This window comes from Antechinus flavipes, chromosome 4 (assembly GCF_016432865.1).
Source record: "Antechinus flavipes isolate AdamAnt ecotype Samford, QLD, Australia chromosome 4, AdamAnt_v2, whole genome shotgun sequence".
Lineage (NCBI taxonomy): Eukaryota > Metazoa > Chordata > Mammalia > Dasyuromorphia > Dasyuridae > Antechinus > Antechinus flavipes.
This window is the reverse complement of record NC_067401.1, coordinates 205717565-205732383: the sequence shown is the minus strand read 5'-3', so window position 1 is coordinate 205732383 and position 14819 is coordinate 205717565. Positions and strand designations below refer to the sequence as shown.

At 45.2% G+C, this 14819-nt stretch overlaps 2 protein-coding genes across 5 annotated transcripts in view; both read left to right on the top strand.

The window, feature by feature from the left end:
- Positions 1-85: 85 nt before the first annotated feature.
- On the top strand, positions 86-9061 carry MRPL2 (mitochondrial ribosomal protein L2). The gene is made up of 7 exons (XM_051996994.1): positions 86-221; positions 2056-2224; positions 7326-7467; positions 7649-7764; positions 7868-7978; positions 8254-8327; positions 8796-9061. The coding sequence occupies exons 1-7, from the start codon at positions 150-152 to the stop codon at positions 9006-9008; spliced, it is 897 nt and encodes a 298-aa protein (XP_051852954.1). The 5' UTR covers positions 86-149; the 3' UTR covers positions 9009-9061.
- Positions 9062-9164: 103 nt separating this feature from the next.
- Positions 9165-14819, top strand: part of CUL7 (cullin 7) — a 29831-nt gene continuing 24176 nt past the window's right edge. For all 4 annotated transcript variants that reach the window (XR_007953529.1, XM_051996984.1, XM_051996987.1 and 1 more), the window contains exons 1-6: positions 9165-10210; positions 10406-11018; positions 11399-11553; positions 11671-12192; positions 12624-12762; positions 12934-13130. Coding sequence is in view for 3 of the 4 variants with exons in the window: in XM_051996984.1 (XP_051852944.1) it covers positions 10415-11018; positions 11399-11553; positions 11671-12192; positions 12624-12762; positions 12934-13130 (1617 nt within the window). In the remaining variant the exon portion in view is untranslated. The remainder of the gene's footprint in view (positions 10211-10405; positions 11019-11398; positions 11554-11670; positions 12193-12623; positions 12763-12933; positions 13131-14819) is intronic.

Below are 14819 nucleotides of genomic sequence, written 5' to 3'. Positions count from 1 at the left end.
AGGGGGTCGGCTTCTGCGTACCTGGAGACCCATCCCTCCAGCGCGTACTAGCGTAGGCGCCTGCTTTTAACGTCACCGGACTCGGGGCGTTGAGTCATCGGACGGCGCTCCGGTGAGGTGGGGAAGCGACGTGGAGAGCTGACCCCGTTATGGCCCTGCGGGCGCTGTCCCGGGCTTTGGGCTCCCTCAGCCTGACCGCCGGTCCGCACCCTGCGGCCCAGGTAACCGGCCTGCGGGATTTTCAGCGTTTGGGCCCAGCCGCCCAGGCCTGCAGGAGCGGGGGTGACCTGGGAGGTGGAGTAGGGGAAATAACTCGGCCCCTGCTGTGCCCCTCGAGAGGCCTTGCCCGGCCTGCTCTGCCGGGAGGGGAGTCAGGAGTCCGGAGGTAGAAATCCCGCTCCCGCCCTTAACCACCTGTGTGACCTTGGCCACGGTACTCATTTCTCTGCTTTGGGCCTTGGTCTCCTTATCGCTAAAATGAGACTAGTAATCCCACCCTTGTCATACCTATTCTGAGAAACAAGCTGTTACCCCGGCCTGTCAGAGCCAGGAGGAGCTGCCACGCTTTGCAGTCACTGAGGTACAGATGACTGGTCGGTGGAGTGGCGGAGAGTGTGTTTAACCTAGAGTCGGGGGGCCTGAGTTCTAATTCTGCCTCAGACATTTACTAACTGGGAAACATGGAACATACCGCTTAGCCTCTCGCCCGGCTCAATTTTCTCATTTATAACATGGGGATAATAATAAGAGTACCCACCTCACAGGGGTCCTGTGAAGGCCAAGTGAGATAATATATGAAAGCGTTTTGCAGATTTTACAAAGTGACGTGTTGAAAGCCTTCTGAAGCCAAACAGTACTATTCTAACTTAACGAGAAAGTTCTGGGCAATTAGGAAAGATCATCATCATCTTTATTATTAGTATCTAGTTACTACGACAGTATCTGGTCATGCAGCATGTGTTATAGGCTTGGCTATATGTCACATCTTGATGTAACATTGGCAGGTGCTGCAATGCAAAGAATTAGCGTGCCCGAGTTTAAATCCAAGTCCACTTATTTATACAATGAAGGAAAATGAAACCAAATAACCAAGGTCCCAGTCTATAATGGCTCTAGGTCTAGTAGAAGAGACTATAGGGACAAAATATACGTCATAAATATAAAATATACTTTCAAATCTGTTAAGTAATGTCAAAACATGTGCACATCCTTAACTGAAACAAATTATCCCCTCTGCACACCTTAGTATGTGATAATAATTTGCTATGGCCCCAAATCTTCAAAACCTTATTACATAATGATAACGACTTTTTTCTAAGCTAGCTAGGCTGGACCTTAAACATCAGACACACATCTCATTGCAGACATTGGCCTGCGATTGTAAACTTTATAATTTGGTAGATGGGGCAGCGAGGTGGTGCAGGGGTTAGAATGCTAGGCTTGAACTCTGGAAGACTCACCTTTGTGACTCTGGCCTCAGACACTTACTAGCTTAGTGTGACTCTGGGCAAGTCACTTAACCCTATTTGCCTCAGTTCCTCATTTGTTTAAAAAAAAATGAGCTGCAAAGGAAATGGCAAATCTCTGGTGGTCACAAATGGGGTCACAAAGACTCAGATGTGAAATGACTAAACAACCACCACTACTATATACAATAGAAAAAAAAATCAATAAAAGCAATAACTAATGCAGAGGAACAAAGTATTTATTTTATTGCTGAGTATGATAATAGACTAATAGGAATGACCTGGACAGGATGGATTCAATCACGGAAGGTCCTCCAGATTTCCTGGAGGAGATAAAAGTTATAAGTCAAGTCTGGGAGGAAGTAATAGAAAAGGGTAAGTTGTGTGTTGGGGGATACTCAAGACAAATATCTTTCTGTATAGAGTATCTTCATAGTATAAAAGGATAGGATTCTGGGTTCATACTAGAAATTAAAGAACTGGCTTGGGAGTCTTTCAAGTAATGATATGCTATGAACTGAAAGGAACCTATTACCAAATGCCATTCTCTGATTCCTTGAGTAAATGGAGTTTCTCTTTTTGTCTCTAGGTAATGAGCAATGTCTTCTTCCAGCCTTCCTCAGCAGGAATGGTTATTGCCTGTCGATCTTTCCTGACCTCTGGAGTCCTTAGTGCAAACACTGTTTCCTGGAAGAGTCGTACCAAATATACCATTACACCAGTGAAGAAGAAGAAGTCAGGGGGTCGGGACCACACAGGTAGGAATAAACTTAGGTATAGTAGAAGGATTATGGGAGAGAAATGATAGTGAAACCTTAAAGCCTAATCAGCTCATTTTCCTTGGTCCCTATATCGGATTGGGAAAGGTACTCATTGTGTACTCATAGAGGCTTACTGTGTAACAGAATGCTGTGCTAGATAATGGGTCATGGCTTTCTATATATGACATGGAGTGAATCATCAAAAGACCTAGATCTAAATCTTTGCTGTTTATTCAGTAAATGACCTTGGCAGGTCATTTAAGCTCTCTTCTCTGCTTCTGAGCAAAATGGGAATAATAATATCCCCTTCTACTTCACAGTGGTTGTTGTGACCTTAAAATAAGATCCTGTATGAAAAGTATGTGTAACAATGAAACAGCATCTAAATTATTAGGGCCTCTGAACACTGGGGAGCTTATATAGTTGAAGATTCTTCTTTTTTTTTTTTTTTCCCCTCCCAACAGCAGTGGGGGTTTAAGTGACTTCCCAGGTTCACCTAGGTAAGTAAGTGTCTGATTCTGGATTTGAATTCAGGTCCTCCTAACTTCAGAGAAAGTGCTCTATCCACTGTACCATCTAGCTGCCCTAAATATAATTTCTTCAATATATAGAAATGGTGAGGTTTTTCCCAGGGGGAGGGGAAGGGGAGAACATATTGGATTTGGATTCCACAGCTTTGGGTTCAAATGACTGTGGACAAATCAGATAAATTTTAAGATGTCAACACCTGGGGCAGCTAGGTGGTACAATGGATAGAGCACCAACCCTGAAGTCAGGAGGACTTGAGTTCAAATCTGATCTCAGACACTTAACACTTCCAGGCTGTGTGATCCTGGGCCAGTCACTTAACCCCAATTGCCTCAACAACAACAAAAAAAAATCTCAACATCTTCATTAGTAAAAGAGTTTAGAATAGATAACCCTTGACATCCATTTCAGCTCTGAATCTGTGATCCTATTTCAGTAATCTGAGATGTCAAGATGGATGGGCAGCAATACTTATACTGATGCAGACTTGCTAGAAGCAATCAAAATCATCATCACTTCCCAACCCTACCTCTACTACTTAGTGATGAGTCTCTTATTTTTTAGGCTTGTCCTCCGCTAACAGACATACCATCTGTGCCTCAGTCCTAGAGTTTATGCTCTGATAGTACAACTTATGAGAACTGGGTCGCCTCCAAGTCAGAGAAATGAGTAACCAAAGAATGAATAATTATAAAGCAACTTGTGAACAAGTGCAAAATAAGAAAGAGTATAGCTAAATGGCACAGTGGATAGAGTTCAATCTAGCCTTCCTTACTAGCTGTGTGACTCTGAGTAAGTCATTTAACCAGTTTGCCTCAGTTCCCTCATCTGTAAAATGAGCTGTAGAAGGAAATGCAAATCATTCTATTATCTCTGTTAAGAAAATCTCAAATGGGATCACAGAGAGTCAGACATGATTGAAAATAACAGACTAACTAGCATAGTGCCTGGAAAATGTCTTGTAAATGAGTGATCACAGTGAGATGTGATTAGTCAGGAAAAGCTGGATTAACCAGGTATTGTCTCTAAAACTTATCCCTCCTCCAGACTTCCCTATTTGATTTTTTCTTTTCTAGACTCCCCATTCCAATTAGTAATCTAGATCCTGCCCACAGAACTTCTCATGTTTGTCCCCTTATTCTTTCATTCATTATAACTACCCTAGTTCAAGCTTGTCTCTGCTAGCCTAGTCTACTTTAATAGATTCTGGCCTACAATCCTGTTCCATTCCAATGTGTTTTTCACAGTACTATCATGTCTTCATATGCATGAGTCATCTTTCTTAAAAACTTTCAAATGCTCTTTATTATCTTCTATATTTCAAGTGACCGATTTTTTCATTGATTTTAGTATGAGTTTCACAGGCCAAATCATAAATCTTTCCAGGCTTCCTGATCAGATGTTGCTTCTCTTCTGCAACTTTGTTGGTAATACACTCATATCTTCCATCTGCTTCTCAGTTGACCTATAGATAACCTACAATTTTAAGTTTTGTAGATACTAGTATTCTGTCACTTGCAACAATATAGAATCACTAAAAGAATATGTTTTAAAAAAAATGATGTTTCAGAGGAGAAACTTAAGGTCATTAAAATCACTGCAATTTCCCCAAAGTGATTCAACCCATTCTCTTCTTCCACTTAGTTCTGAGAACATTGAATTTTTCCAGTTATATATGGATGAATGTCTAAGTGATGTAGTGCAAAGCATAAACTGTGGGTCTGGACCTCTCCCATATGGGGTTAAGTAACTGAATGTGGGGTTTGCAAAAAATATGGCATAATAAAAGGTATCAAATATTCTGTCAAGATTTAATTATTTATGTAAAAGTAAGCAAGCATATCCATCTAGTTAAGTCTGCAAATTTGCTTTTGTTTGTAATAAATGGGAAAATTATATGTATATCAAAGAACTTTTTGAAATAAATATCTTTATGATGTTTGATTTGTATATCTGTTTTATATATCTATATTTCTCAGGCAGAAAGGAGTCATGAGTGGAAAAAATGAAGCCCTGATACGTTGGATAGAACCCTGGCTTTAGAATCAGGAAGAGCTGCAAATATTTACGTGGATAGCTGTGTGCCTGGGCAAGTGACTGAAGTCTCAGTCACAGTCTCAGTTTCCTCATTTGTAAAATGGAGATAATAAGAGCACCTGTCTTCTAATGTTTTTAGGAGCATTAAATGAGAATATAGAAAACAGTTTTCAAATAAGTATTATTTAAATATTGTTGGAGCAGCTCTGTGGGTTATCTCTCCAGCAGCATATGAAGAGATAATAGACATTTTTTATCTACCTGTTTTATTTACCTGTTTTTTTCTGTGTAATAGTGAACTATTTTAAATAATTGTGTATTATTTAGGAGGCCCTGCAGTATTACAAGAGCCCAATAAGCACCACAGTGGATAAAGTGCCATGCCTTGAATCATAAAACCTGAGAGTTCAAATCTGGCCTCAGATACTAGTAAGCTGTGTGACTCTGGACAAGTCATTTAATTAACCCTGTTTGTCCTAGTTTCTCAGCTATAAAATGAGCTAGAAAAGGAAATAGAAAACCATTCCAGTATCTTTGCCAAGAAAACCCTAAATGGGGTCACGAAGAGTTGGACACAACTGAAAAATGATTCAACAACAAGAAGCAATGCTACAGAGCCTGATATAATCAGCAAAAACTTATTTGCAAACACAAGCATCTAAGGAGGAAGTTACACAACAGACATAATTGCATCACTGGCCCATTTATCACTGACTACAATACTGACTACATCTCCATGATGGTGACAGACATCTTTCTTTATATCTCCTTGTTTGATGTTAATAATCAGAGGGTCATTGTCCACTCACCTTTGTTATTAAATCTTTTCAAGAAATAATGTTCTTTAATTAAGCCTGCCGTCACTTGTGTCTATCTGTTCCATTATCTCCATTCACATGATCACTACTTGAGTTCATCACCTCCTTCTTAGACATCCACAGTTGATCTCCCTTCTCTCTAGTTCTCAATACAGCTGATGGTCCTAAAACAGTTCTGGCCACATCATTCCCCTTCTCAAAATTTTTTCAGTAATACCCTATTGCCTTTTGTCAGGCAGCTGAGTAGTATAAGGGTTAGAGTTACCAGGTCAACCAGTTCAGAAGACTCATCTTCCTGAATTCAGATCTGACTTCAGATACTTACTAGCTGTGTGACCCTAAGCATGTCACTTAATAATTGTTTGCCTGAGTTCCTCATATATCGTGCTAGAGAAGGAAATGGCAAACCACTCCAGTATCTCTGCCAAGAAAACTCTAGATAGGGTTACAAAGATTCAGGCACAACTGAAAAACAACTAAATAACCATTGTTTCCTCAGCTTGGCATTCAAAATTCTTCACAAACTAGCTCTACCTTGCTTTCCAAACATATTTCATATAACTCACTTCATGCACTTGAAACTTCAGACAAAATGCCTTTTTAAAAATAGCTTTTTATTTTCAAAATATTTTCAAAAAAGATGGTTTTCAATATTCATTCTTGAAAACTGTGTGTTCCAAATTTTTTTCTCCTTCCCATCCTTTCCTCTAGACAGAAAATAATCCCAATATATTTTGAATGTATAATTCTTCTATATACGTTTTTCACAATTATCATGCTGTACAAGAAAAATCAGATGAAAATCTGATCGATAGTGATTTAGAGCATTTTTTCAAACTAGAAATAGTTTTAACTTCTTCATTTAAAAATTGCCTGTTCATGTCCTCTGGACCATTTAACAATTGGAGAATGGCTTGTATTCTTATAAATTTGAGTCAATTCTCTATATAGTTTAGAAATGAGGCCTTTATCAGAGCCTTTGTATGTAAAAAAAAAAAAATTTCCCAGTTTTCTCCTTCCTTTCTAATCTTACCTGCGTTGGTTTTATTTGTACAAAAACTTTTTAACTTAGTATATTCAAAATTAGTCATTTTGCATTTCATAATTACTCTTAATTCTAAATTGGCTACAAATTCCTTCTTTCTTCACAGATCTGAGTAGTCTATCCTTTGTTCTAATTTGCTCATTAGTATCACTATGTCTAAATCATGAACTCATAAATGCCTTTTTGCTCATCAAATCTGTCAGTCTTTCACCTGTTCCCATGCATAAAATATATATGCCTTCCTTGTCTCAGAGAACCCTTTACTTTCTTTTAGGCTCAGCTCAGAAGCCATCTTTCTTAGAAATGCTTTCCTTGAATCCATGAAGAGAGTGTTCTTTCCTTACTCAAATCTTGTATTTATTTCTCTGGGTGTATATACTATATCCTTCTAGCAAAATGTAAGTTCCTTGAAGAAAGGGAAATTAATAGTTGACTTACAGTTGAGAACATTCTGGAGGAGGCAAGTTTTGAGCTAGGCCTTAAAAGAAATTCGGGACTTTAGCTAGCATGTAAGAAGTAAAAGATGTAATCCAGATAAAGGGAATGACACAGTTTGTTAGTCTGAGGCATTCTTTCCCTGTATCCCTTTGAACAAGCCCTCTTTCCATACAAGTAGTATAAATTTTTCTTAAACTGAATTGTGTTAGATTTTTTCTTTCCCTTCCCATAGGTCGCATCCGAGTGCATGGGATTGGTGGAGGCCACAAACAGTGTTACCGGATGATTGACTTTCTTCGGTTTCGGCCGGAGCAAGAGGACAAGCCAGGGCCTTTTGAGGAAAGGGTCATTGATATCTGCTATGATCCCTGTAGGCAAGTATGAAGTGTAGGTTTTAAGGGGGTCAGCTGAACTGAAGGGAAACATTCAGAGTCACTAGAGTAACACAGAGGGTTGACAGTGCTTCTAAGAAAAGGGGAGGGTCTCCAGAGATGGGACTTCTTCACAGATAGACTAGATGACCTGCCTATGTATCCTTCATCTCACTTCACTCAGGTCGGCAGACATTGCCCTTGTGGCCGGGGGCAATAGGAAACGCTGGATCATTGCCACTGAAAACATGCAAGTAGGAGATGTCCTCCTTAATTCTGACCACATTGGCCGCATGGCAGGTGAGAGAAAGCCACAGCCTGGGGTGAGGGTGAAAGGTTTGACTGGTAGTCTGGTGAGGTGATATGGTACATAGTAAGGATTTCCAATTAAACTGTCTTTTAGTTTCTGCCCGGGAGGGAGATGCACATCCTCTGGGAGCCCTGCCCATTGGGACACTGATCAACAACCTGGAGAGTGAGCCAGGTCGGGGTGCCCAGTATATCCGAGCTGCAGGTATGAAATTAAGGATGGGTAGAAGGATCTGAAACCACTAAAGGGATAAAATGGGAAAGTCATTTTCCATAATCAAGGCTAATAGCCAAGAAGGAGAAAAAAACCAAGAAGCATGAATAAAGGGAACAGTTTCCTTGGAAATACCATGAGTATATGATCTGTTGCCAGGTTAATGTTCTGTCCATGCTGTTGCCCCATATGTCAATTCCTGGGTTGTGTGTTATAGCCATGTGGTATTTGGGGGAAGATCTGAGTTGGGACTGTCTCTTACACAGGTACCTGTGGTGTGCTTTTGCGGAAGGTCAATGGGACAGCCATTGTCCAGTTGCCCTCCAAGAGGCAAATGCAGGTATGTGAAGGGAAAGGGAGGGAGGCTGCACAAAAATTGGTAATGAATGTACTCTTTCCTGGATCTGATGTCTCAGGGTCCTGGGATCCTCCAAGGCTTCCATGTGTCCTATTTTAGTACACCTCCACATACCTACAAGCTGTGGTTGTCCTTGGGTCTTTGCTCATTGAAATTTGGAGTGAAGGGGAAAGATTTTTCTCTTCACTCACTTTATAATGAGTCTTCCTTGTCCCTCCCAATGCCTCACTTTTATCTAAATCTGAATTCATTAGTGCTGCTCTTTGTTCTGGCTTTTGGTTTTTATTATGTTTTTATGGGGGGAGGATGGTTGGAGGTTTTTTTTCTTTTTTTGGCCCTGTTGGTTTCTTTCTGTCAAGTTGAGCCTATGCTCTTGGCTGTCCTCCTCCCAGTGCATTCTTCCCAGCCATTTTCTCCATTGTATCTCTTGCCCTTTGCTTTCTTCTTTAGGTGCTAGAGACATGTATGGCCACAGTAGGCCGGGTGTCGAAGGTAGATCACAATAAACGGGTCATCGGAAAGGCTGGACGGAACCGCTGGCTGGGCAAGAGACCCAATAGTGGGCTCTGGCAACGCAAGGGAGGTTGGGCTGGCCGAAAGATCAAGCCCCTACCCCCTATGAAGAGTTATGTGAAATTACCTTCTGCTGCTGCCCAGAGCTGACCCTGATATTTCTACTCCCCTGCCTCCCAATAAATGAACCCCTTTGGACTGGTTTCTGTCTTCTTCTTGTAGTTGAGGGACAAGAGGAATAGTCCAGTGGTGTTGGGGCCAAAAGGTGTTGTTATAGCTGTTAGAGGAGGGGAAACGTGCCAGTGGCATTGAGGATACCAGAAACATACCAGAAAGATTGGGGATAGGACGTGCAGGAGTGTCGGGACTGGAAGGGGAATGCACCTGCGGTGTTGGCAGGACGAGGAACGGACCAAGAGCACGGAGGGGGGAGGAGGGGAGGAGAGGTCTATTGCGGGGTGTTGGGATAGGGATGAGAGAGGGACGTGCTGGGGAACCTCAGGGACTGGAAAAGAGGGTAGGCGGAACATGGGTTCGCCCCATCTGCTCCTTTCGCCCCCACCCTAAGCCCGTCGGCTTTCCATAGTGCTCTCTAGCCAAAAGGAAATGAGCCACTGCCAGGGAATTAACGGGAGCTGGGAAGGGCCATTTCTCGCCCTGTGCGGCTGTACCGCAGCTGGGCTCTCCTTGTTCTGAGAGCAGTTAAACGTGGTCTGGAAGAAGTGTTCTTCCAGTCCGGGATCATTCCGACTCCACTCCTCCCCGTGTCAGAGCTATCCCAAATCTCGGGATCTGACCCTCACGCCCAACCCCAGTCCGGGGCCCCTGAGCCCACGACTGCAGTACACATCTCCTCCTGGTCCGGGAGTATCTCGGCTCCGGAGTGACACTACGCAGGCGCAGTGGGTCCCATCCGAGGAACGTTCCATCCTCTCGCTCTCCTCCTTCCCGCCTCCCACCCCACCCCTTTTGCCCTAGGCTCCACTGCAGCTCTGGTTGGGACTCGTGTCAACCCCTGCGACCCTACTCCCTCCTGTCGGCTTCTGCATCCGCCACACCCTGCTTTCCCTGCTTCCCTGCTTCCCTGCTTCCCTGCCCGTGCCCCAGCTATTATATTTGCATGAATCCTCCTCCTCTCGGTGGTCCCTTCCGTGAGCCAGCCCACTCCCACTCCCCCCCTCCCTATTATCATTTCCCACTCTTCCCCAGGGTTTTATTTTCCGGGTAGAGCTATTATCATGTTTCTTAATCCTTGAACAAATGGCATATTATCTTCCCAAATTAGATTCCTCAATTTACCTTTCATAGTCTCTCAATTGTAGCTTCATCCATCTGGCAACTGAAACATTCCGGTAACATCCTCCTTCCCAAACCTACCGCAGCCCCACAGCCTTGTTTTTCCCTGCCCTGGATCCCTGGTTCTGGGCTCCTCTTCCCTTTGTTCTGATGAGATAAGTCAGTTCTGCCCCACAGTCTCCACCTCCCCACAGAGTCACTTCACAGCGAGCACTTTTCCTCACCCCGCTCCTTTTCTTCCTCTGTTGTAGGTGCCCAGGATGGTGGGAGAACGCAGAAGCAGAGACCTGCTGGTGCCCCTGGGCCCACGACTGCAGGCGTACCCCGAGGAACTGCTGCGGCAGCGCCAGGGCCACGATGGGCATCCAGAGTACTTGATCCGTTGGACTGTCCTTCAGCGTGGGAAGGAGGGCGGAGTGGGCAGCGGCAGCTCCATAGAGGGCAAGGCAGAGCACATCCTCATGTGGCTCTCTGCCCCCGAGGTCTACGCCAACTGCCCCATGCTCCTTGGCGAGCGAGCCCCAGCCAAGGGGCCCCAGCACGAACCCGTGGGCAGCGTGGGCGCCTTTCCCCGGGATGCCGGGGGGCTGGACGAAGCCTCTCTGGGAGAGATGGCCGCAGACGTCCGAGGACTGGTGCGTCGAGCCGCCCGGCAGCTGGATGGGGGGGGGAGCTCGAGTCCCGCAGCCTCGGTGCTACACACCATCCACGTGCTCAGCGCCTACGCCAGCATCGGACCCCTGGCTGGCGTCTTCCGGGAGACGGGGGCCTTGGACCTGCTCATGCACATGCTGGGCAACCCCGAGTCCCAGATTCGCAGGAGTGCCGGGAAGATGCTGCAGGCCTTGGCGGCCCACGACGCTGGTGAGGGCCAGCAGGGAAGGAAAGGGGAAGCGGGAAAGAGGCAGGACCCCGGCAGGACCTGGGATCGGGCCCTTGGCAAAGGAGGGGGTCAGGACCCTTCGGTTCCCCGAGCGAACGCACCCCCACTGAAGGAGGAGGGGGGTGACTAGAAAGAGACAGAGTTTAGAATTGAACGGCCAGGTGTGAGTGCACAGGTTATTGTGTGAGGCTGGGTCTCAGCCCTCAGAGCCCGCCGGTCCTGGGAGCCCTTTGGTGGGAGAGGGCCTGGTTCTGCCGGAGGGTGGGAGAGAGTGAGAAGCAGGTGATGAGAGAGAACCGGGCAGAAGGCAGGCGGTAGATGGGTTTTTGGGACAGGATGCAGAGCAGGGCTTGTGTTTTAGGGAGCAGGGCCCATGTGCTCCTGTCACTGAGCCAGCAGGATGGCATCGAACAGCACATGGACTTTGACAGCCGCTCCACTCTGTTGGAGCTGTTTGCAGAGACCACATCCTCCGAAGAGCACTGCATGGCCTTTGAAGGGATCCACCTGCCCCAGGTAACGGGAGGGAGTGCGGGCGCAGGCTGGGCTTTTGTCCTCCCTTCTCTGGCAGCGTGCTTGGAAGAGGCAGAGCCGGGAGGCCAGTGCCCTGAGCCCAGGGTGTTTGTCCTGCAGATCCCCGGAAAGCTGCTCTTCTCCTTAGTGAAGCGTTACTTGTGTGTCACGTCCCTCCTGGACCAGCTAAGTAGCAGTGTGGAGCCAGGGTCTGGGGAGTGGGGAAACCGGTGCTCCCCTAACAAGTCCTCCAGTGTGGAGAAGAGCCGTGGCCAGAGGGAACTGGAGTTTAGCATGGCCATGGGCAACCTGATTTCAGAATTGGTTCGGGGCATGGGATGGGACCGGGGCCCAGGGAGGCAGCCTGCGTCTCCCCCTCGGCCCGCCCGGTCTATCTTTCAGCCCAGGTCCTCTGTGCCGAGCACCATCCTCCCCACCCTGCTTCCCCCTGCTTCCCCCAGGAGGCCGAGCCGGGCCTTCAGGCCTCGGTCTGAGTTCTCGAGCCTGAGTGGCTACGCGGACTACGTCCAGGAGACCCTGCAGCCAGGGATGCGCGTTCGAATGCTGGAGGATTATGAGGAGATCAGTGCTGGGGACCAAGGCGAGTTTCGGCAGAGCAACAATGGAATGCCCCCTGTGCAGGTCTGTGTCCGTGGGCTGGAACTGGTGACCTCGAGGGTGGGGCGGGGGAGGTAGACTAGCATCCCTGGAAAAGAAAGAGACCCTAGAGAAAGTAGGGGAAGGCTGGAGAGGGACTGTCTCCCTACCTTAGCCCCAGGGAGAATGGCCGTTTGGAAAAGATTGAACCACTGAGAGGCCAGACAGAGAGGTTCCTGGTAGTGGAAAGGAGACAGAAACAACCGAGTATACTGCTACCTCCCTTCTCTTCTCATTTGACAGAGTTTGGGTCCTTTGTATGCTCTTCCCCTAGCCTCCACTCTGGGGAGAGCTGCCCAAGCCCCGGATGTTTTAGTGGCTGATGGGAAGGGGCCTGACATGCCCCAGGTCTGGGTCTCTAACTGAGGATGCCCCCCTGGCCCAAGCGACTAAACTTCCTCCACTCTTTACTCCAGGTGCTGTGGCAGTCGACAGGCCGCACATACTGGGTGCACTGGCACATGGTGGAGATTCTGGGTCCTGTAACTGAGGACAAAGTTACTACTGAGCCAGAGAAAGGAACTGGGGGCAGCAGGTGCCTGGCCCCAAGTATAGGTGAGTTTGGAGAGACAAGCATTCCCAGGGGAGTAATGTATGGGGGAGAGGCTTACCTGAATTAGAGGAACAGTAACCAAAGAAAAAGGCGGCCCCTGAGCTGGTCTGACTGTGACCAGTATCACATTCTCCTGAACAGCTGGTCAATACTTTTTATGCTTGTGCCAACAGCACGTCCGTTCTCAGAGTGGAAACCCGTTGTGGGACTGTATGCTCTGCCGTACCTTAAAGCTGAGGCTCAGAGCAACACAGAGTCTGGGTGTCTGAGCCAGGCCGAATGGTGGGAACTTCTTTTCTTCATCAAGAAGCTGGATGGACCTGAGCAACAAGAGTTTCTCCGGCTTCTCCAGGAGAACTCGGATGGGGAGGTATGTTGGGCTTAGGCGAGGACTTGTTACAGAGGTAGGGCAAAAGGAGACATGATAGGAGAAGCTATAGACAAATCATTCAGCAAGGTACTTGATTCCCACAATATCATGGTGGGTTTAGATGATGAGATGTGGACTAGATGATAATATGATGAGTTCAGAATTTATTAACCAACCAGACCCTCTCAGAAGATTGGTTGATGGGAAGTTATTTAAGGCTGTGTTCTTGACCCTTTTCTTTTTATTCTGAATAAGGTGATATTTAATAGGGATAGTAAGTCTGAAGTTCTGAAGGTAGCTTCAGCAAAATAACAGGACAAATGTAGAATACCAGCAACACAGAGAATAATCAAGACGAAAAATATTTTGGGCAAGTAATTTTCCTCCTCTGTAAAATGAGAAAGTTGTTCTAGAGAAGTCTTGGGGAATGTAAATTTAATTTAAATTTAAGGTTTAAATTTTAAATTTAATTTAATTTAAATCTTTTTTTATTTGTGGCAATTGGGGTTAAATGATTTGCCCAGGTCACAGAACTAGTGTCAATATCTGAAGCCATATTTGAACTTAGAACCTCCTGACTCCGGGTTGGTACTTTATCCACTGTATCACCTAGCTGCCTCTAATTTAAAACTTTTTAATAAATCATTTAAAATTTGAGGGTTTTGGTGAACTGTATCCTTATTCTGAGGGAGTCATGTGACACAGAATCCCAAAAAGTGTATGTGGTCTTCAGCTGTATTTAAAGAAGGATAGTGTCCAGAATAGGGAGGCATGATTGTCTTAATGTACTGTGCTGCGCTTTTATCTAACCACATCTGGAGTTTGGAGTTCAGTGATAGGTCAGGATATATCCTGAAGAGACATTCACAAACTAGAACATACTTAAAGAACAATGACAGGAGTAGCTGACATTTATGAAGAATCCTGAATGTAGTAAACTGCTCAGTATACATTATCTCATTTGATCCTCCTAAAAAAACCTCCAAAAACCAATCTCTTATTATACCCATTTTACAGATGAGGAGACTGAGGTTCAAAGAGATTAAGTAACTTGCCCAAGGTTATACAAATTAGTGTCTCAGTCAGGATTTGAAATTCAGGTCTTCCTGACACCAATTTTTGTGCTCAACACTTTATATTATTCTGTCTCTCAATGGAGAGAGCTCTGAAAAGTTTGTCATAAAGGGAAATGTTGAAAGAATAGGAATAGCAATCAAGTTTGCAGAAGAAGCAGTGGAGGCTAGTTCTTTACTACTCTTTTTCCACAGTGATCTAAACAGGTCTTAAACTTTTTCCACTCATGATCCCTTTTCACCTAATATATTTTTATACAACTCCAGATATATAAGTGTTTAAAATAGGTATACAAATAATTTACTGATAATAAGTTATAATTTTATGACCCCCCTCACATTCAGTTATACAATGGGGTTGCAACTCACAGTTTGAGAAGCTTTGATCTACAAAATGCACAGAATTCTTGAATTCTGATCAAGAAAGCCAAGAAAGAGTCCCAATGAATTATTTTTCCAGTCCATGACAGCTTAGAATGATAGGAAGATGGGTCTGTAGATCCTGGAACAGGATCTGACCAGGAACATGAAACATGGGACTGAAAGAGGACACCGGGAAAGGAAGAATCAGAGCCAGAGAGATCTCCAGGAACTTCAAACTAGCCCTTGAGGCAAG